Genomic DNA, 23,299 nt, shown 5'->3' with positions numbered 1-23,299 from the left:
AGGGGGCGATGGCCTGATACATGGACTTGGTGGAGAATTGGCCTGACGGCTCAAGGCGCCACCTCACCTGATTCGGGCCAGCGTCCACCATCGGCTCATGGAGAGCGACGCAATCAAGCAACTCGTGCCAAGCGGCGGTATCCGGAGGCCCAAATGGCCTACGGAATGCGAGGCGCCCTAAGTCAATAAGGGCCCTCTCAAGCGATATCAGGGGGTCGACAGCGATGGAGAAGAGGTCGGGGAAGCGCGCCGCGAAGGGGGAGTCGCTGGCCCACCGGTCAAACCAGAACAACGTAGCAGCCCCAGATCCAACCGAGATGGAGGTCCCAATGCGGAGGACTGGGAGAAGTTGGACCACCGACTGCCAGAACTGGGAGCCGCCGGTGCGCTGACAGAAGGCTAGGGGTCGCCCACGCAGATACTTATTCCAGATGATGTCTAACCAGAGGCCACCGTGACCTTGCGAGATGCGCCAAAGCCAGCGGGATAGGAGAGCAAGATTCATGTGTTTAGAGCACATGATACCGAGGCCACCTTGTTCCCGAGCGCATATGTAGTGCACGCATTATGCGAACGTGGGTTCCTAAGTGCTAAGCACGTATGTATACCTAGTTAAACTATAAGTGCAGTTCCTAAGTTGTCCTTAAATGTTCAAAGCTAATACCTATGGTAACGGTACTATGTCGTTATGTGCTCACTGTTATTCGTCTGGGAGTTTTTACAGTTTGTATATATGTTTTTGCTTCAGTTGTTTGACACAGCGTGAGAATGCTTTTTTTATTGAATTCTTGCTCCAGCCAACTCATCCAAAAGTCCGAACTGATGAAGGGAGACGGGCAATATATTTCAACATTCGCCCTCACGTCTAGGCTATTTTAGTCCTTAGACGTGGGATCGGCGTAGGCCGCAAGATCTTTTTTATTTTAATACTGCGTTGGCAGGGTCTTAAACTCAAGACCTCTTGGCTCGGATACCATATTGAATTCATGCTCCAGCCAACGCATCCAAAAGTCCGAACTCATGGAGGGAGACGGGCAATATATTTCAACATTTTTAACTGGATTGGTTCTTTTTGCGCAAAAAAATAATAACTGGATTGGTTCTTTTGGTCTCTCAGATATTAGTGGAAACAGGACACATTGGGAGGCAAGCCAGTGCTTCTGTAATGGTCACAGATGGTGAAACAGTAAGTGGTTGAAATTTAGTATCCAAATACCTCACGTTCTTCTTCACACACGCGAGTCACATATGAAATAATATAGCTGGTCTAAACACCGAAATTTTGAAATGCATGATATAGACTACTCAATCCATTGACTGTGCACCAATGATTTGATGTTGTGGTGGTAGAATGGGTTCTGATTTTCTCAGGAGTTCTAGGGGGAGCATTTGACGATTCAGTTGTCCTATTATGACTATACGGCAATTTTTGTGTAATTGGCTAGATTTATATTTGTACTATGCCTTGTGTAGCTACCTGTCTCAAAGATCAATTATCGGCGGTAGACTAGTAGTTTTCATGTTCCGTAATGTACTCAATTCACGCCGTGGGCAGAGCAGGAATCTGAACACCCTTGAACATTTTCCACACTTTAGGCTCCCATGAATTTGTTGCTGTTTGTAATTCTGTGCTTGAGCGTGCATTGCAACAAGATAAACCTGCCTTGTTCCTTATGTCATCGTCTCATTCTCATAATTTCGTCATGTCAGTTCCAGGGGACACCAAATTTTCCTATGCATACCACCATTTAAACATACTCTTTTTTAACTAAGACAGATCTGATGATCATCGCTATTTTCCAGTAGCGTCAAAACTTTTGCATCCCTAACTAAAATCACTAATTGCACTGCAGATTGTCTACTGTTCTGTTTGTATGGCTGATACTCCAAGCGATCCTTCTGATTTTTTCCCAATGTCGGTTCACTATCAGGAGCGCCTTTCAGCTGCTGGAAGAACTAGGTACAGAAACCCAAAGTAGTTCTTGCCGTTTGTGTCATCAACTATCACCTGTGTTTTGTGTATTTTCATTCACTCTACTCTTATTTTTTATCCAATGCAGTGGTGGTTTTTTTAAACGAGAAGGAAGGGCAAAAGACCACGAGGTTCACTATAAGAACTTTTGCTATATTGCTTTGTTTTACTTGTCGGTTCATTATAGTTTCTTTCTTGCTTTAATTGCAGGTTTTAGTATGTAGATTGATAGACAGGCCTCTACGCCCTACTATGCCCAAGGGGTTCTACTACGAAACTCAGATTCTATCCTGGGTAATCCAATGATTTTTTGTGTGTACATACATAAATTATACCATCATTTTTGAGCTTGAGCACAATGTGTCATTAATCCATCTATTACTTGTTTTTCATTTGCGTGCTTTATTATTCATATGATCAACAAATAAATTCTTCTTATTCCTCTAGCCTACCCCAACTTGTTTGGGACTAAAGGCTTTGTTGTTGTTGTTGTTGTTGCAGGTTTTCAGTTATGATGGTATCCATTCCCCAGATTGCGTGGCTGTGACAGCTGCTGGTATCGCCATGTACGTTTAATGAAAATATTGGATTAATCAAGTATTCTGTGGATTTTGACCCAAACAAGTATTTCAGCTGCTCTTATTTATCACCAAGCTATCTCTGCAGGGCACTCTCTGAAGTTCCAAATAAACAAACAATTGCTGGCGTAAGAATCGGTATGATTAATGATCAGTTTGTTGTTAACCCAACCACCGAACAAATGGAGGACTCGGAATTGGATTTGATGATGGCTGGGACCGATAGTGCTATATTGATGATAGAGGTTTGTGCTCAAGTTTTGTTTACAGTTGCACATATACTTTCCCCAGCCCATTTTGCTTAAAGAAAAGAATCTTAAAGAAAAGAATATTCACATATTGGTCGGGTGTTTGCCTATCAGTCTCTTAAGTCTTCTAGTTTTCTTGATAGTTAGTTGGGCATTAGTTCTCCCGAGATGAGAAGTTGACATAGTTTTTATCACTGGTTGTACATTACGAGATCTAAGCTTTACTAGTACGACGCCACGCTGCTATTTTCGTGACAACAGCTCGCTAGCAGTTATGTTAAACCTTGTTTGGTTTGCGCTAATTTTTCCCCTTACCCAGCATTTGCTTACTGAATCGGTGGCCCATGAATTGGCCAAATTTCAAATCTGGCAAGAAAATGAATAAGCAGGCCAAGGAGAGTGAACCTCTCTGGAATTTGGGCAGGAAACCACATGGGTGCTAAATGTGGTTAACCAGACCAAATGTGGCATAATGGAAGCTTTATTACTGCAATGAAAAAATGCGCACATGGTCTAACACCTATTACTCGATCCTTTTCCGTGGTTCCGCTCACAATGATCTTTGCTAGGGGCTAGGGACCTTTATATAGTGCAAATTCCAGTTTAATTCAAACTGTACAAAATTGCAGATAAGTGTCCAGATTTAATCTGTTTAAATGAAGACTCCAGATTAACTTAACCAAGCACGCTCATTAGTAGATATTTATATGATTTTTTAACTTAGCAGTAAATGAAGACTCCAGATTTACATGGGTAGCATACCATACCCTTATACTCCATCCGGTCCAAATTAATCTGGATCCGAGGGAGTACTGTTTTTTATTATGCTTCTCTGCTCTTGATTCTAAAGATATATCAATTTAGGTGAACCATGCTGTCTTCTGTGATAGTTCTGTTATCTTGATCATTTCACCGTCCTAGTTATTATTTACTGTTAATATCATGTCTTGCTTTCTGAGTTCTGACTAGTTCTTAGTAGGGATTCTGTGACTTTCTCACAGAGGAAAAGCTGCTTCAAGCTGTTGAAACAGGACAGGTTAGCTCATGACGTCTGTTATGCTATTCTTTTGATATAGTTTTTTTTGATATCCACAGTGTAGTTTGACAAAATATGTGTCCATCATATTGCAAGATGCACACTTAGCAGTTAATAGCGTAGTTAATCAGCAACTACAAGAAATGAGCAAGTCATTGCTCAAATATTTGATTCCTTTTTTCTGTACAAATTCTTGATGTTAGCTTTTCAGATTAGGGGTCTGCGGTCCCTCTAATTTCTAGTTACCTTTTAAGGGCAAGGTGCTGTTATTTACCTGTATAAGGTCAAGGACAGTGAACCCAAATTAGCGAAGACTTCCTCTACCGAGAGAACCAGGAGTTTATTCAACTGGAAACATTTTCTTAGAAGATCTGCTCTCCGCTAATTATTTTATATTACATGTTTTTGCTCTAGGCACACCGCTCAGCTGATATGATCACCGCCATCTCTTTCGCCCATCTCTTACAATAAATACTAGTTCCCTCCAAAAATATATTAAACTTTTGCCTTTATTGTCTTCTCAGGCCTCATTTTGGTCATTTTATTTTTATTTTCCTTCCTTTGTGATTCTAACCTAAGTAAAAATCAGGTGGCGATTCGAGAAATCTGCAAGGCAATCGATGTTCTTGTCCAGACTTGTGGGAAGAAGAAAATGGTTGAGGCTATCAATTTACCACCTGCTGAACTCTACAGGCATGTTGAAGTATGAACATACTGTAGCCCTTTATTAAATCAAATGTACAGTATTTTGACTTTGGTAGGTATATGCAACCTTTTCAAAATTTCAAGTTCTTAATAATAGGCTTATAGTAGATGAAAACAGCAACCGTGTTACTTTTTTTTATAGTTTTTTTCTGGTGACTAGTGAGCAGTTGCTGACTTGCTGTGGGCCTGTGGCTAAAAATCTCAGATACTGATCCTTTTTTATCCTCTCTCCCGACATGTTTTATCATTTTCACTTAGTGGCACAATCGCTGCTCCTTGATATTAAACTGTCTGTATTGTTGTTGTCTCAGTTTCTTCCTACAGGCTGTAAAATTGTCAGGTAGGCTGAGAGGTTTTTCATGGTGTTCAGATCTTACATATGTCCTCTTCAATCGTATAGTTTATTTCAGACTATCCCACAGAAAAACTTATTTCAGGCTATGTGCGCATCTACCCTGGTCTTCTATTCCATGTTGAATTGTATCTACATATGCGTTCAAGTGTTTTAGCCTCCCAAGGGTGCCAGTGCTAAATTAGCCGTGCTGGATAGAAATGTTTGTTCTAGTAATATGTGAACACCAACAGTGTTAAATCCCAGTTAGAAAAAAATGATTGAAATACAACATGCTTTCTCCTCCCACGGCGGTATTTTGCCATTGTCGTTTAATCCGCTTTTCTTTCATAAAAAAAATTAAGCTAAGTGTATCATACTTCACGTCTTCTATGCACTCATTGCTGATTTCAACTGCTAATTGTTTTCAGGATATTTCTGGAGATGAGTTGGTGAAGGCATTGCAAATAAAAGAAAAAATTCCCCGTAGAAAAGCTCTTTCAGCATTGGAGGAGAAAGTAATAATGATACTTTCAGAGCAGGGTTATGTGTCCAAAGATGAGTTATCTGGACCCATTGGAAATTTAGCTGATATTGTCGAGGAGGAAGATGAGGACGAAGTTATAGAGGATGGTGAAGTGGATGAAGGCGATGTTCACATCAAGCCAGTGTCGAGAAAGCCCCACCGTCAGGTGATGATTGTCAAGGGCCTCGGTGCCCAAGACAGCAGGACCTCGACTACGTAGTTCGTAGTCGCGGTGGATAGGAGCGCTAGGGTTTTTGCCTGGCTGCTCTATGATGCGGGAGGGGAAGATAGAAGGAAATAACTTTATTGCTTATCTCTAAAGGGTGCTAACTATCTGATATATAAAGGCCCCATGGGCTAATAACAAACTAGAAACCTATACGAAATAAACTAGTCTAGGAACTAATGTGCCCGGATCAGGACTCCTGTCCAGCCTGCGCCTTGCCTGATGCGGCCGTCGGCTGCTCCTGGCCGCGCGGCCCACGTCTGTAAGACGTGCCCCACATGACATCTCTCCCCCCCTCGACGAGCAGCTCGTCCTCGAGCTGAAAAGCGGGGTAGCGCTCGACGAAACTGTCAAGATCCTCCCATGTAGCTGACGAAGCTGCTTCACCCTTCCAGTGGACGAGTAGCTGGCGAACGCCGCGTGCTAGGCGCGCACGAGTCACGCGCTCTGGTTCTGGAACAGCCGCCCCGTTGTGGATCGAAGGCAATCCCGGCGGTGTAGTTGGAGGAATGCCGAAGAACTTCTTGAGGAGGCCCACGTGGAACACGTCATGGAGGCGCGAGCGCGCCGGAAGCTCAAGACGGTATGCCACGTCGTTGATCACTTCTGAAATGCGGTACGGCCCATAGAATCGTGGCTTGAGCTTGCCCCTGGTTGGCAAGTTGAGAGAGGACGCGGCGCGCTGTCGAAGGCGAAGCCAAACCCAATCGCCCACCTCATGCCGAATGTCCCGATGACGTCTGTCGTAGTAGGACTTATAGACCGCCTGTGCCTGTTGTAGACGATAGCGGACGTCCTCGATAAGTTCGTCGCGCTCAGCCATGCTCCTGGCCACTGCAGCCACCCGTGTGTCGCCGGGCTCGTAAGAGCGAATAGTGGGAGGGTCACGGCCATACACAAGCTTGAACGGAGTCTCTTGGGTTGCTGTCTGGTAGGCGGTGTTGTATATGTACTCAGCCCAGGGAAGCCACCGGAGCCACTGCTTGGGACGATCCCCGGTAAGACACCGTAAATACATCACAATGATCTTGTTAGCAGCCTCCGTTTGACCATCCGACTGCGGGTGAAATGCTGACGTCATGTGCAGCTTTGTCCCCGTGAGGCGCATGAGCTCTCGCCAAAAAGCGGAGGTGAAGACGGGGTCGCGGTCAGAGACCATGGACTGCGGCACGCCATGAAGACGAACAACCTCAGCGAAGAACACCTGTGCCACTGACTCTGCCGTGTATGGGTGGGCTAACGCCACAAAATGGCAATACTTGCTGAAGCGATCCACCACGGTGAGGATGACAGGCTTCCCGCCTACTCGAGGAAGCGCTTCCACGAAGTCGATGCCGATGTCAGTCCACACGCCCGTGGGTACCGGCAGCGGCAGTAGCAGCCCAGCGGGGTGCAAGTGCTCGGACTTGTACCGCTGGCAAGTACCGCAAGTGCGGATGTACTCCTGCACCGTCTTGTGAAGGTTAGGTGCGTGGAAATCGCGGCGGAGACGATGCAATGTGCGCAGGACGCCTTCATGCCCATCATCGTGCACGGCACTGAGAATCTCCTGGAGTAGCGGGGATGACGGCGGAATGTAGAGGCGGCCGTTGAAAGTAACGAGGCCGTCGGAGAGCGCCCAAGGCTGTTGCCGCGCACCTGCCGTGATATCCTCCCGCAGTGCGACGAGCGCCGGATCAGTAGACGTCGCTTGCCGGAGGCGATTGATGAAGTCGAAACGAGGCCCTGAGACCGCCATGATCGTCGTCTCCTCCGTGTCACGGCGGGAAAGTGCATCCGCCACCGTGTTGGTACTACCTGCCTTGTACTCCACCGTAAAGTCGAATCCCAGGAGTTTGCCAACCCAATGATGCTGCGGGATGGTGGCCAAACGCTGGTCAAGCAGAAATTTGAGGCTGTAATGATCCGTTTTTACCACAAATTGACGCCCCCATAGGTACGGCCTCCAATGGCGAATCGCGAGCACCAGGCCGATGAGTTCCCGTTCATACGCTGCCAGGGAACGGTGACGTGGCGCGGCTGGCCGGCTAAAGAAAGCCACCGGGTGGTGGTCCTGAAGAAGGACGGCCCCGAAACCGTACGTCGATGCGTCACACTCGACGATGAACGGCCGTGTAAAATCCGGTAACGCGAGGACGGGAGCCGTGGTGATTGCCGTCTTGAGGGTGGTAAAAGCTGCTGCCGCCTCCGGTGACCAAGAGAAACCATCCTTGCGAAGGAGGGCCGTCAGGGGCGCGGCAACCACGCCAAAGTCCTTGACAAACTTGCGGTAGTACCCCGCAAGGCCGAGAAAGCCCCGAACCGCGCGCGCCGAGCGTGGTTGCGGCCAGTCCGCTACTGCCTGCACCTTTTCCGGATCCATGGCCACGCCTGCAGCGGAGATGGTGTGACCCAGGTATGCGATTGATTCAACGGCGAACGCGCATTTGGAGCGCTTGACGAAGAGCCGGTGCTGGTGCAGGACCGTGAAGACGGTGCGCACATGTCGGAGATGGTCAGCCCATGTCTCGCTGAAAATGAGGATGTCGTCAAAGAAGACGAGAACAAAACGGCGCAGGTATGGCCGCAACAGATCATTCATGAGGGCCTGGAACGTGGCCGGCGCGTTGCAGAGTCCGAACGGCATCACCAGAAACTCGTAGAGGCCGTCATGAGTACGGAAAGCTGTCTTCGGGATGTCCTCCGCACGCATCCGCACCTGGTGGTAGCCGGAACGTAAATCGAGCTTGGTGAAGAAACGAGCGTGCCGTAGCTCGTCGAGGAGTTCGTCCACCACCGGAATCGGGAACGCATTCTTGACAGTAATGGCGTTCAGGGCGCGATAATCGATGCAGAAGCGCCAGGACCCGTCGGCCTTGCGGACCAGCAGTACCGGGGACGAGAATGCGGAACAACTCGCACGGATGATACCTTGGGCGAGCATGGCGGCGCACTGACGCTCCAGCTCGTCCTTGTGCGTGGCCGGGTATCGATACGGACGGACGGCCACCGGGGCGGAACCAGGTAGCAGGGTGATGCCGTGATCGCGGCTGCGGGGCGGTGGCACGCCGGAGGGGTCGGCGAAGATGCCGTCGAACTCGGTGATGATGGCGTCCAGGAAGTCGCGGCCGCTGCATGATTTTAGGGCTGGCCCGTCCGGTCCTGCAATGCCGTGCCAGCACACCCGATGGCCCCGCCGCCAGAATGTCATGGAGAGGGCTCGGAAATCCCACAGGATCGGTCCGAGCGACGCCAGCCACTGCGTGCCCAGGACGATGTCGTAGCCCGCGAGCGGCAAGGCGAGGAAATCCTCCGCGAACTCCTCGTGGCCGATGCGGAAGGGCACGACGCGGTACGCGCCCTGGCACGGAACGCGCTCGCCGTTGGCCACGGTGACGCGCATCTTCTCTGTGGTGGGGGGCGGTAACGTAGCACGAGCGGTCGCCTCTTCGGCGATGAAGTTGTGGGTGGAGCCTGAATCGATCAGGGCGAGGAGGGAGACACCTCCGAGAGTAATCTGCATCTGCATGGTTTCACTTGTGCGCACGCCGGCGATCGCGTGGAGCGAGATTTGAGGGTCGGCCCGCGATGCATCATCAGTGGCGGAGGCCGCGTCGTCGTCGTCGTCGTCGTCCGGCGCTAAGTCGAGGAGAAAGATGCGCTGGCACACGCGGTTGTGGCCCCTGCCAAACTTCTCGTTACAGTTGAAGCAAAGGCCCAGGCGACGGCGTTCCTCCATCTCTGTCTGGGAGAGACGCTTGATTGGGCGTCCGTCCGGCAGATTGTGGCCCTGCTGAGGTGCGGCTGGTGGGGCCGGAGCGGGGGGCGCGAGGCGTGGTCCTGGTGTCGGCAGGATGCCCTTCTGTGGAAAACGCACCGGTGGCGCGGCGGAAAGCGCGCACTGGTCGCGCAGCTCCAATTTGCTGGCGAGGCTCATGGCGACGGCGAGGGACTGTGGGTTATGGATCTCCACGTCGAGGCTGAGGGGTGGCTGGAGTCCCGCGGTGAAGATCTGCACTTTCTGTGTCTCGGATAAGGTGCCTGCCCGGGGAAGGAGTGCCTCAAACCGCTCCTGGAAGTCGACGACGGACGTCGTGCGTTTGCACGCCATTAGTTCGCCCAGCGGGTTAGCGCGCAGCGGTGGCCCGAAGCGGAGATTGAGCAGCTCGGAGAAGCGGCGCCACGGAGGTGTGCCCTCGTCGCGCTGGACCTGCATATACCATAGTTGGGCAGGACCCTCGAGATTGTAGGACGCCATCCACACCTTCTCCTCCTCGGCGATCCGTTGTTGATGGAAGAAGGACTCGCATATGTTGATGAAGGCGAGCGGATCAGACTTGCCGTCGAACTTGGGGAAGTCCATCTTCTGGAACCTGGGCGGCCGATCATTGTGGTGCTGCCCATCATGGGCGGCGGCTGCGCTGGACGAAGAGGAGGACTTGTCCTTCTGGAGTGCGGTGACGGACGACTGCAGGGACATCACCGTGGCCGTCAAGGCCTCGATCATCTTAGCCAGATCCGCGGTGGTCGGTTCTGCCATGCCGGAAGTGACCGAGGCGGCAGCGGATTGTGGCGATGTCGGGGAGCTGGGCGCGGACACAGGGGGGAAAGCGGCCGGCGGATGGAGCGTGGACGAGGAGGAGGATCGCCTGGAACCTGATACCAAGTTGTCAAGGGCCTCGGTGCCCAAGACAGCAGGACCTCGACTACGTAGTTCGTAGTCGCGGTGGATAGGAGCGCTAGGGTTTTTGCCTGGCTGCTCTATGATGCGGGAGGGGAAGATAGAAGGAAATAACTTTATTGCTTATCTCTAAAGGGTGCTAACTATCTGATATATAAAGGCCCCATGGGCTAATAACAAACTAGAAACCTATACGAAATAAACTAGTCTAGGAACTAATGTGCCCGGATCAGGACTCCTGTCCAGCCTGCGCCTTGCCTGATGCGGCCGTCGGCTGCTCCTGGCCGCGCGGCCCACGTCTGTAAGACGTGCCCCACATGACAATGATCATTATTTTGTTCTCATTGAATATGTCCTACAGCCTTTTCCCCCCTATATCATCTTATTGGAGTGAACTTGAAATTCTATTTGTTATTTTCTGTGGCACTGTTTTTAGCTTACCATCCATCTCATGCACAATTGATTATCTGTTGCTTTTACCGATCTACACTGTTTCTTCTGTGTAGTTATTCTCAGAAGTTGATGTCAAGTTAGTCTTCAAGGAAGTTTCATCCAAATATCTGCGAAGGCGGATTGTAGAGGTAAATGTTATTGCTAGGATGCTTCGTTATATCTATTACAGCATTTGTTGGGTAGGAAGTTTTCACTTGCATATTGCCTTCCTGTTTGCAACTTCGCAATGCTATAGCGGATTGTAATCTGGGAATTCAGTCATGGTGAATAATCAGATACAAAACATGATAATCTTCAAAGTCAAGGTGATGTTATGTCTAGGTACTCCCTCCGGTACTTTTTTCTCTTCGCCTAACTCAAATCACGCATACCACGGAACTCCACTTTTGGTTGAACTTGTACTCTTTTACCCCTGCAGTGGGTGGCTAGCGAAGATCCGGAGATCTGAGAAGATGAATACACCTGAAAGTTACTTTGCTCCTTCCTCCTCTGCATGCGCTTCGGGTTCCTTGTTTTCCCCCTCCCTTTGCATGTGCTCGAGCTGGCACGCCATGGCGCACGATCTCCCGTAGCAAATGGCGGTGAATCAGTTTCATAAACCGGCGCCAAAAGATTCAAACGAAAATGAAGAAAATAACGTGCTCCTCTCCTGCTCCTTCGAAACTGAATTGGGTGCGGTTCTACTGCCCGAAATTTAGAATGGCGCCATTGAAGTAAAAAGACTGAGAAGCTCCCTATAAATCCAATGCTCTCCATCTCCTCAGTTAGCAATTCTCTTCTCGTTGTCTTGCACATCTCTCCTGCCTTCTTCATTTATGTCATGCGTCATCCATAGTTCATAGACTAGGGCGTTGCAGATCACATCCATGGCGACGACGGCATCAGCGGAGCTCGCCATGCACACTGGTCGTGTGCAGCACGCTGACGCCTCGGGCGGAAACATAACAGGGGGCGCGAGCCATGTGGGAGTGAGGGTGCTCGGCCCGCCGGTCATGTGTAGCATGCCGGCGTTTCAGGCGGAAGCAGAATAGGCGGCCAGAGCATGCGGGAGTGGTGGTGCTCGGCCTACCGGCAGTGTGCAGGAACCTGGCGACCTGGGCGGAAGCGGTAGTGGTGCTGCTCGACCTGGGCCATTGGACTCCATTAATGGCGCTGGAGCAGCAGCAACCTGTAATGCCGGTCGTGGCTACGGTGCATGCATCAATGTTGGAAATTGCATAGGCATCGATGGCAGGTAGTTAATGCAGCGGTGCATGCGGAGCTGCGAGTTCAGCGGTAGCATTGGAAGAAGAGGTAAAATATGCTAACACGCAGACTAATAGGGGAAAAACCGAAAAATCTAAGATGCAAAGAAAAAAGGACCGGAGGGACTAGTCAGAACTAAGAAATACAGTATGGGCACAGTATTCTGTAAGAATTAGAAAATCAGATAGAATCTAGTTCTACTTAAAAAGGCTGGCTTTCTTGTAGTGCGACATTTAGATCATTAAGACAATTCATAGTTTCATAGGCCTTGAAAATGATTTCATGAATGTTGCATGATAGTCCAGGCAGAAGTACAAATATGACCATATTATAATCCCCTCCAGTTGACTTCCCGTAAGAAGAAAATGTTGAAAATACAGTTGTGCCTGGTAGGAGGCACAGTTGTTATGGCAAAGTGGGTTAGTTGCATGACAGTAGTAGAGACTGTCTATGTACAGAATAGGGCTGCTGCATCCCACAGCACTAAGTGCAGCAATGCCTGTGGGGCATGGCCTCTATCCATTAATAGTTTGATTTAATAGTTGCAGGGTTTAGATTTTGGAATACATTACCTTGTAAGACTTTTACTAGGACCGATAGACTGAGAACTGAGAGCTAGCAAGTGGCTGGAGTTCAAGGTGCTGAATCCGCCCACTCGTGTTCAAGTCCGCTATGCGGACTCCGCTTGGGTACTATCTTAATTTGTGGAGAGGTGTCACTTCGCCGTTTAGCCAACGTTTTTTAGGATCGATAGACTTTCTACTTAAACCTTTCTGTGGTATATGCTACTATTATTATTCATGTCTTTCCTGAATGTGCTCAAACTTCAGGGTGAAAAGCGAAGCGATGGACGGAGTGCCTGTGAGCTTCGCCCCATTAATTCTCAATGTGGAATACTCCCACGGGCACATGGTAGTGCATTGTTCACAAGGGGAGAAACACAGGTAAGGTAATACACTTAATTTGACAGTCTAATGCAACTGATATTCCTCACAACTTAACCTTTTGGTATCATTTTCTTCTTGCATATGATGCTTATTGTCTCACTAATCCTCAAATTAACCGGGCAACTCTCTTCTTATAATGCAATGGTGGAACTCCCGCCCCAGTTGTTGGTTTCATTTTCATGATCGTGTCACTAATCCTATTTGATCCTTCCTGCTGCTTTAGGAATCTTGCATTTGTATTTTATTCACATAATGTGGTATATTTGTATGAACCACAAATTGATTTCTTATTGCAGTCAATACTTGTTGCCACTTTGTGTAGATCTAGTAGTTTTTGCGGAGTAATTTCAATCTGTGTAGCACTTTATTGCAATTTTGTGACGTATGAGTGTAGATATTTAGAGCATCTACAGCCGGACCTCTCAAACCCACCTCATACGCTCGGGCGGGCCGCCCGGTCACTGTCCAGTCACGATTTTTTGACCCAGACGCCCCCCTCAAACGGCCCTCAAACGCCCGGGCGGGCCGCCCGGTCACTGTCCAGTCACGATTTTTTGACCCAGACGCCCCCCTCAAACGGCCCTCAGACGCCCGGGCTGATCGGCACCCCCCATATCCAGCCCAAATATGGGGCGGATATGGGGGCGCCTGGGTGTGCCCGCCACGTCGAACCTGGCCCACGCTGGCCCACCCAACCCCACATAAAATCCTCCCCATCCGCTCCCCGGACCAAACCCTAGCCACTTCACTCCCCTCCCCTCCACTCCCCTCCGCCACCCAAGCTCGTCTCCGGCTCCTTCCGGTCGTCTCCGGCATGGCGGGCAGCGGATCCGAGTCCTTCACCTCCAGATCCGTCGACCCTGAGCTCATCCCACGCGGCTCCGAGGAGGAGATGGCCGTCCGGCTTGCGCTCCGCCACGCCCGGGAGGAGGGACATGCACGGCTGCGCTCGGACTCCATCCGTCGGTAATCCATTGCGTCCGCCCAAATGGCGCATGGATCCGGCGCTAGGCCGGCCGTAGCTGCCTCGCCGGGGGCCGTGCGGTCCGTCTGGCGCCCGAACACGCTGGCGGACGCGCAACTCCTCCGGTGGCGTGTCGATGTTCGGGACGCATCATCGTTCCACGAGGCCATGGCACGGCGTGCCCGCCATGCAAGGCATCGGGTGCGGGAGGCCACGGCAGCCCTCGCGGCGGCGGACGTCGGCGAGGCGGAGTCGATTCTTCGCCCCGTATGGCGCATCAGTCCGGGCGCCGCAACCGCATCGTGGTGGACGTCGGCGGCTCGTCCCTGGACGGATCCGTCATCGATCAGACGTCCATCGACACCGTTTAGGTTCCGGCCTCCGACGAGGAAGAGTAGGGCATGGGAGACGTCGGGGTCTTGAGTCCCGTGAGCCGGCTCGTGTCCCATGCCCTACCCTACCTTGCCGGCGACCGGACCAACACTCTGAGGAGCGCAGCCGGCCGCCGGACATGGCCAGGGTGGAGCCGGGCGAGCGGTGAGCGGAACCGGACGAAGCTCCGCTCAAAGATTGCTGCGTTGCATGTAATAATATGGACTTGAGGTTTCTAATTTGAGGTATCCGGATGTGGAATGCGTTTTTTGAGGGGTGACCGGTCACTGTCCACGGACGCGCCTGCGTTGCATGTAATAATATGGACTTGAGGTTTCTAATTTGAGGTATCCGGATGTGGAATGCGTTTTTTGAGGGGTGACCGGTCACTGTCCACGGACGCGCCCAGGCGCGTCCGCGGGCGTATGAGGGGTCGGATTTGCCAAGTCCGGCTGTAGATGCTCTTACTCAGCATACTAATCACAATTTTGCAAGAACAAGAAATGTAGCTGCATGTGTCACTACACTGTTTTCTCTTATAACAGACAGTTTCTGCTTGAGTTGAAGTAGTGTTAAACACAGTACCTCTAACTCTGTACTTATTCAAAAAATCATAATAAAAAAACCGTACGTTTTTAACGTTTCTTATTTGATCATGCAGGCACTGGCTGTGGTCACTTTAGGTGACTATCAGATGGCACAAAGAATTGACACTCTTGTTGACACCGAGGAATCAAAGAGTTTCTATCTTCAGGTACGCGATATGAATGTTGGTTGATGACATATCATCTTGCTTGGCTAGTTCTTTTTTTGAATATTTTGCTTGGCCAGTTTCACATATCCAGAGTTAAAAAATATTCATCTATTGTTTCCCATATAGTTCGACTGAATAGAAATTATATTTGTAATGCTTTGCTGGGCTTTTAGATAGTTCCATTTATGAGGGCAATTGTTTTCAACTATTCCTTGTGAAATATATCCTGATCTGGTAAATGTAGATCTATTAACTATGAAAATGCTAAATGGAGGCCAAAGTTTGAAAAATTCAAAATTCAGACTTATACGTTTCAATTTTTTTTGAAAAAATACACATACACCCAGAGACACAGTGTACATGTGTGTAAATTTTCATGATGAAATACGTTAAAATAAGAGCTTACTTACTTACTTACGAAGCCTTTTATCCCAAACAAGTTGGGGTAGGCTAGATATGAAACCCTTTCACGAGGACTTCCCAGGAGGTCACCCATCCTAGTACTACTCTCGCCCAAATGGGTTTCATACCCAAAAGACTGGCTAGTTTTTACGTTGGCTCGCCAAGCCTATCACAACCCTTAGATATGAAACCCTTTCACGAGGACTTCCTAGGAGGTCACCCATCCTAGTACTATTCTCGCTCAAATGGGTTTCATACCTATGGGACTGGCTAGTTTTTACGTTGGCTCGCCAAGCCTATCACAACCCTCCTCCTTTACCCGGGCTTGGGACCGGCTATGCCTAGAAGACATAGGCGGAGTTACGTTAAAATAAGAGCTACCAAAAAAATAAGAGCTACCAAAAAAAATCTGTGGCTTTTCAGTACATACACTGTTCATTCTCAAAGTCCATGATTTTTTTTTTGTGCAGCTTGCAGTTCAAGGTATTTCATTGTGAAATTTTACACACATATACATTACATCCTTGTATAGGTGTTTTTTATCCGATTTTTTTGAAACTGAAAAGTTTTTTTTTTTAATCTCGGCCTCCGAAACTCCCTAATATATTAACTACTCCCTCTGTCCCATATTAATTGTCGCTCAGAAGTTAAATAGTGACAATTAATGTAGTTGTATATTAGCCTTTTTGACATGTGTTGCTTACAGTAAAGAGTGTTTTCTTAAGCTACTAGCACTTAACAGAGCCCATTCACAATATATTTGAAATAAGATTTAAGCTGTGAAGATACTGGTACCACTTCGTAGTTTAAGCAGTTATTTCTTGGACACTATATCGCTCTCATAGGGCAGCCTGGTGCATGTAGATCCTGCTTGCGCAGGGTCACGGACTTGAACCCGTGACCTGATGGTCACAAGGCAACAGCTGTACCACTGCGCCAAGGCTCCCCTTCATTATATTGCTCTCATAGTTTAACAAAAAAACAATGGGTCTGTTCAACTAGAGAAAACCTGAGACCGGTGCCACTGCCATGTTCTTTCTGGTTCAGCTCATGATTCTTTCCTCTAAAAGCTAGTTAATTTTATTATTATTCGGGAAGACTCGCCGTTTTAAGAATTGAGTTTGGGGCGTCCCACTTATTTAACACAGTTCCCACTAGGTGCTTTGCAGTGATTTGCTTGTTGGGGCAGGCAATAAATATATTAAACTACCATGTTTTGAGCCGCTCTAGATTGCCATATGCATCTGTTGCATAACATGATATGAACTGATGAACAGATGCCTAAAAGTTTCACCGACTGGTCCAGTTATTGTGTGTTTATAAATATTAAACTACCATGTTTTGAGCCGCTCTAGGTTGCCGTATGCATCTGTTACATAACATGATATGAGCTGACAAACAGATGCCTCAAAGTTTCACCGACTGGTCCAGTTATTGTGTGCTTCTGACTGCTGTATGCACGTGTTACATCCCATGATTACACTTCATAGCTAATTATTGTGTTACATACTGCAGTACACGTTCCCTCCATCATCTGTTGGTGAAGTTGGTCGAACCGGAGCACCTAATAGGAGAGAGATAGGTCATGGTATGCTTGCAGAAAGGGCGCTGGAACCGGTTTTACCTGCAGAGGTGGATTTTCCCTACACTATTCGTGTTGAAAGTACTATCACTGAAAGTAACGGCTCATCCAGGTAATGATCATTTCATGCTTTTCTTCCATTGTAGTTTGCAAGTCTTTCGATGGGGAAGCTTGTACAGAGTTGACACTTGACCTTGCACTACTACGTTCTTGTTGTGTTACTATTACTATCGTATGTAGTTACTTGGCGCCTCCTTATTGGAGTTGTTATAATATAGATTCTGCCACTCGTCATTATCATCCTTGTGAGCAGGCTGCAGGATAGCCTGATTTTACTCAATGTTTCTCACGAGTCTTAACAGCTGAGCAATAGTTTTCTCTCATGCAGTACAGCCTGCCCTGTATTATTTTTATTCTTAAATTGGTAATATATTTCTGTTATCTACCACCAGCATGGCTTCTGTCTGTGGAGGTTGTTTAGCACTTCAAGATGCTGGTGTTTCAATAAAGTTCCCTGTAGCTGGAATAGCAATGGGCTTAGTTCTTGACACTCAGGAATTCGGTGGAGACGGTACACCACTTATTCTTTCTGATATTACTGGATCTGAAGATGCCTCTGGTGACATGGATTTGAAGGTGTAACTTCTATACCACCCCGAGTTGGGTTTCCCCCATATAAATGCAGTAGCAGGCTTAATGGTTGATTCTGTTTGAATTGTTTAATTTGTTTACCAGTCAACCCCTCTTTCAGGTTGCTGGTAGTGAACATGGTATATCTGCTTTCCAAATGGACATCAAGGTTGTAAACACTAACGACTAGATGAACCAACATTTGTTTTGTGGCTATGCTATTAGGTTGCATATTATTCGCTCTGAAGTTATCTCTGTGCATGTTATGCTGTGGCAGGTAGTGGGGATAACTCTACCTGTAATGGAACAAGCACTTCTACAAGCTAGAGATGGTAGAAAGCACATTCTAAGTAAGTCTGTATAGCCTGTGTTTAACCTTAAATCTTGCTTTATTATCTGTGGATACCATGCTGGAAAAATCCAGTTTCATGTTACTTGTAACAGATAACTGCAAACTTACGATACATTGTAAGTAAGCTGCAAGATGTAACATAAAAGAAAGAAGATGTAATTATATCAGCTCACCGAAATTCTACCGTAAGCATTTTAAACCCTGAACAAGAAGTTTCCTGTCTGCAATGTGTACAAAAATCATATTTTACTTAGAGCATCTCCAATAGACGGTCCATATGTAAAAGTAACCAACTTTTGGATCTTCTGAGGCAAAAAACAGCTCTCCAACAGATGGTCCATATGCAAATTTTTTTACATCTCCGCCTCCCGGAGATGTAAAATAACCGCGACCGCGCGCCAACGCCCAACCGCCCTTCATTCATTTCCCCCCTTCTTCTTCCCGCCCGCCGCAGCTCCCCACTCGGCCGCCGCCTTGCGGCAGCTCCCCGACGCCGCCCCGCCGCAGATCCAGCCTCGCCCCTAGCCCTGCCGCCGATTCCATCCCGCCTGGGTTGCCCCCCGCCGTCGTATGAGCGGATCAAGCCGTCGTCGCACCGCGCCGCCCCGGCTCCGCCCGCCTCCGGCCCGGCCCGTCCGCCTCCGCCTTGCCCCGGCCTGTCCGCCTTTGCTCCGGCCTCCTCCCACCCCCGCCCGCACCGCACGCCGCCGGCGCCCGCCCTCGCCCGCACCGCACATCGCCGCCCCACTCTGTCCGCCTCCGCCTCGCACCACACGCAACCGCCCGCTCCCCGCTCGGCCGTCGCCCCGACCTCTCTCCACCCGCCGTTGCCCTGACTCGCTCCAGCCGCCACCGCCACCGGATGGCGCCGAAGGGCAAGTCGGGTTTCTTCGGCGTGAGGGCGAAGCCCTCCGGGAACTTCAGAGTGGAGTTCTCTGACGCCGGGCGGCGTTGGTGGCTCGGCATGTATCCCACTGCTGACGAGGCCGCGCGTGCCTACGACGTGCCGGTGTGGCATGCCGGACGGCCGAAGACGGACCTCAACTTCCCGGAGATCGAGACCCGGGCGGTGGCGGAGTGGCTCGTGCCACAGGGCATCCAGATGGAGGAGATGCCGACGACGAAGAAGAAGAAGAAGAGACCGGCGGTTGTCGTCACTCCCGGCGAGAGCGACGAGGCGGCGATGGCTCGGTTTGCGCGGGGGCATCCCGAGTACGTCTAGGCCAAGCAGGAGTTCTACTGGAAGCGTGATGCCGAGGAGAAGAAGAAGGAGGTGAAGGAGGACGAGGCCGGCCCCTCGACGGTGATCCCCATCGAGTCATCGTCGGAGGAGGACGAGGAGTTCTGGGGGCTCTCGGATGACTCCGAAGAGTCGTACTGGATGCCCTCGGACGACGAGTAGTTCTGCTAGTTTAAATTTATGTCATCTATGTTTGAACTTGTTTGAATTTGATGTTTGAACTATGTTGAGATGAAGTAGTAGTTGGTCGTTTTCAGAATTTTACATCTTCGTTTTGGACCAACTGTTGGAGTTGAGCCTTTTTCGGAGATGTAAAAAGCACTTTTTGGTGATGTAAATTTTTACATCACCGGTTTGGAGCACCAAAATATACATCACCGGTTTGGAGATGCTCTTATAATATGTATTAATTCCGGAAGAAGAATCATGCGTATCTATTTTGAATGCATCATCTTAGGTGACATCATTTGTGAATGCAGCTAAAATGTGGGAGGGTTATCCCAAAAACTTCTAATAGTAAGTCACACAACATGATTATGGTTAACAAACTCTCCATTCTTAGATTATTAAGAATAGTAACAATTTACTCCAGTCTATTCCACTGAATTCTATTATGGTCAAAAGGCCATTTGTATTTCCATTTGCAAATCAATTTCAGGTAATATCTGATGTTAGATTTCATTGTCTTCCTCAGATGAAATGTTAAAATGTTCGCCTCCTCCAAGTAAAGCACTGTCTCCCCATGCTCCTGTTATTCATGTTATGAAGGTTGGTACATTGTTTGTGAAGCATGATGATCTTTTATATTTCCTTGCAATTATAATGTTTTAAACTTGTCTGCAACTGTTCTTCTTCAAGGTTAAACCTAACAAGGTGAATTTGATAATTGGTTCTGGCGGAAGGACAATAAAAAGCATACTCGAGGAGACTGGAGTATATGCCATTGATGCTCGAGATGATGGCACGGTAAGGAGAACTTGGTGATAGCATGTTAACTTTTCAAAGTACTACCTGACATTCTTTTGGCAGGTAAAAATTACTGCAAGGGACATGGAAAGCTTAGAGAAGTCGAAAAATATAATAACTAATCTTACCATGGTTCCAAAAGTTGGAGAAATTTTCAGGTGTCAATTCGTTTTATTCCCTTGGTTTTATGTGCATATAGTTTCTTCATATTATGTTATGCTTCCTGCAGATTCAACCAAGCACTTGCTTTTAAATTGAAACATTTTCTGGGTTTTAGCTAATGAAAACTCTTCTTGGAAACTCAATTGCTAGGAACTGTGAGATCAAAACAATTGCTCCCTATGGAGCTTTTGTTGAAATTGCACCAGGGCGTGAGGTGAGTAGATACTAAAATTTGCTTTATTAATCCCAATGTTAACATATTTATTGCATGTTCACAATGCAGAATAATTTTACTTCTCATTGACAAATCCACGTGGCCTCATTGGGCTTCTAAGGAGCTAATTAGTTTACATGCACAAAGCCATTTCCAGTTGTTGTTCATTATCTTGTTGCCATAACTCGTATTCTTAACTCAATGTGCAGGGTTTATGTCATATCAGCGAGTTAAGTTCAAGTTGGTTGGCCAAGGCTGAGGATGTGAGGAAATATATCACATGTTTTACTTTGTGTTTGATTCCTTCTCGTGTTTAAGTTATCCAATTCTTTATTCCTTTTCAGGCTTATAAAGTTGGTGATCGCATTGATGTCAAGCTTATTGAGGTTTGTAAATCTCTTTAAAGTGTAAACTCAACATCAATGCAATGTAAAACCGTGAAAATTGCGCCTTTGGTGTATGCTAATGGTACATATAGATGGGCGACGAATGGTAGCCAAAGAGCCTATTGCTGGAATTTTCAACCAGTGCATGATTTCAGCTGGTTCAAATATTATCTACTCCCTCCGTTCACTATTATAAGATGTTTTGGATATTTCAATATGGACTACATATGGACTGAAATGAGTGAACAAACACACTAAAACGTGTATACATACATTCGAATCAGAAAAGTTAGAACATCTTATAATAATGAACGGAGGGAGTAGGTATTATGGAGCATAGATCAGTGTCATTGTTGCTAATTGTAGGCTGTATATGTTAATTGGTGGTACTGTAATATTGCATAATTAGTGTCCTATTTTTTCCAGCGTCACAGCTAATATTTATTAAGATAGTAATTGCTGCAGGTCTTTAGAATGCTTAGGCTACTATTCCTAATCTTACGGCTATAAATGCCATTAGGTTAAGTTTCTGGTTACATGATATGATTGAAGGGGAATGCCGTCAGTAGTTTTGACCATCTCTATTTTCTGAATCCCTATTTTCTTGACTGTCTGAACCAGATAAATGACAAGGGTCAACTTCGACTAAGTTGCAAAGCGTTGCTTCCTGATGCAAACCAAGAACCTGGCAGCATCAAGCAGCAAACGAGCAGTTCAGTGAAAGAAAAGGTAGTATACAAAGATGATATCATTAAGATGACAACTAGAAGGTCCAAACGTAAGAAAGAAGTTGAGCCGTCTGCAGCTGAAAATGCCACACCAAAGACCCTTGAAAACAGCACAGCTGACAGTCCTTAAGCATTTGGACTCACAAAGACAGTGAAAGAAACAGGGTGACACAAGCAACATGGCGCTTCATCACACTAATTGCCTGAGAAGACTAGGATTGCAACTACAATATCCACTGACTGCATTACTGGAACTACATGACATGGCTTGCAGCCCAAATTGCCCACTTGCCCCCTTGAGATTGGACACCTACAGAAGATCTGTTCAAATCTTTGTGCTCGATCATGCTCCAAATGGAGTAGATGCGAAATCTCACCTGGTTTATGTTGCTGCTTTAGCATGCAACTATTTTGGTTGTGTTCCCATATGCACATCTGCATTTTGTCTAGTGCAACAAGGAGTGCCTACTATGGCTTTGCTACATTGCTTTAACATGGCCTAGCTATACCCGTGCGTTGCCACTGAACAACAAGCAAATGTGCGTCATTGTTTTATTTCGTCAGATAAACGCGTGTTTTGTTTTCACCGTGTAGCTATAAACATGAGCCTACTTCTTTCGCTTCCTCCCTATCAGCCGCCGCGAGCATATCACGTGGAAACCAAGTTCCAATGAAAATTTTGTGAAAACAATGTTTGAATTTTTAAAATATTCTACTCTCTTTGTGCTAAAATAAGTCTCTCAAACTTTGGTATAACTTTGTACCAAAGTTAGTATGAAGTTGGAACACTACAAAGTTGGGACACTTATTTTAGGATGGATGGAGTGTAGAAAGACAGTATGTTGAGAGGGTGATGCCATGTGAATTTCCAGGTTTAATCACAAAACTATTTACGAGCTATGAAAAAAACAATTCAACAATGAATAGTGACCTGATAGATACTATTTTCAATCCCTTCGTTGAATCATGTTATATTATACTCCCTCTGTTCCAAATTACTTGTTGCAAAAATGGATGTATCTAGAACTAAAATACATCTAGATACATCCATATCTGCAATAAATAATTCGGAACGGAGGGACTAGGTGTGTTGCTTCAGTATTTTTTCCAGAATTTTTGAGAACTTTTACACCGTCGAAAACCTTAACTATCGTACCATGATGATAATTATAGCATAATCAATCTGGTAACTATGTTAAATTCTTCCTAAACCTATGGATATGATCAGAGATGCAGTCTCCTAGTTATTTGTTAAAATGAGATATACCATAACAAAAACACAAGGGTAGAGTTTTTTTTTGACAATACGAGTGGAAATGTAGTGTAGTAATCATCCGCTCTGTGTAGTTGTTAACATATCCCATTCTGACAAATAACAAAAACACAAGTGTGGGTTATGAGGCTAAAGTAGTATTAATTATAAGGTAGAATAAATTTAAGTTACCATGCTAAAAAAGAGAATTGAGTTAAATATACTAACAACGTGTTAGTTAAACATGTTGGCACTTCATAAGTTATCAAGTTGCATAAAGTTATCATGTTCAAAGAAAAAATGAAGTGTTGAAAAAACAGATGAAATTAAACTACTACACATGGTGTTATTTATCAGTCCAAAACAAT

At 47.2% G+C, this 23,299-nt stretch overlaps 1 protein-coding gene across 1 annotated transcript in view; it reads left to right on the top strand.

The window, feature by feature from the left end:
• LOC119354603 (probable polyribonucleotide nucleotidyltransferase 1, chloroplastic) overlaps positions 1-22,303 on the top strand; it is a 23,537-nt gene extending 1,234 nt beyond the window's left edge. Inside the window, exons 2-24 of the mRNA XM_037621318.1 lie at positions 1,118-1,186; positions 1,854-1,960; positions 2,061-2,103; positions 2,183-2,266; positions 2,474-2,538; positions 2,639-2,795; positions 3,778-3,834; positions 4,424-4,537; positions 5,302-5,562; positions 10,789-10,863; positions 12,811-12,924; positions 14,925-15,017; positions 16,935-17,113; positions 17,454-17,637; positions 17,753-17,800; positions 17,909-17,981; positions 19,918-19,991; positions 20,082-20,189; positions 20,253-20,347; positions 20,502-20,565; positions 20,775-20,828; positions 20,910-20,951; positions 21,573-22,303. Coding sequence (XP_037477215.1) covers positions 1,118-1,186; positions 1,854-1,960; positions 2,061-2,103; positions 2,183-2,266; positions 2,474-2,538; positions 2,639-2,795; positions 3,778-3,834; positions 4,424-4,537; positions 5,302-5,562; positions 10,789-10,863; positions 12,811-12,924; positions 14,925-15,017; positions 16,935-17,113; positions 17,454-17,637; positions 17,753-17,800; positions 17,909-17,981; positions 19,918-19,991; positions 20,082-20,189; positions 20,253-20,347; positions 20,502-20,565; positions 20,775-20,828; positions 20,910-20,951; positions 21,573-21,809 — 2,397 coding nt within the window. The 3' untranslated portion in view covers positions 21,810-22,303. The remainder of the gene's footprint in view (positions 1-1,117; positions 1,187-1,853; positions 1,961-2,060; positions 2,104-2,182; positions 2,267-2,473; positions 2,539-2,638; positions 2,796-3,777; positions 3,835-4,423; positions 4,538-5,301; positions 5,563-10,788; positions 10,864-12,810; positions 12,925-14,924; positions 15,018-16,934; positions 17,114-17,453; positions 17,638-17,752; positions 17,801-17,908; positions 17,982-19,917; positions 19,992-20,081; positions 20,190-20,252; positions 20,348-20,501; positions 20,566-20,774; positions 20,829-20,909; positions 20,952-21,572) is intronic.
• Positions 22,304-23,299: the final 996 nt, after the last annotated feature.

Source organism: Triticum dicoccoides, chromosome 2A, assembly GCF_002162155.2.
Source record: "Triticum dicoccoides isolate Atlit2015 ecotype Zavitan chromosome 2A, WEW_v2.0, whole genome shotgun sequence".
Classification (NCBI taxonomy): Eukaryota; Viridiplantae; Streptophyta; class Magnoliopsida; order Poales; family Poaceae; genus Triticum; species Triticum dicoccoides.
Note: the sequence above shows the minus strand (reverse complement) of the source record. Positions and strands in the feature narration are given on the sequence as shown.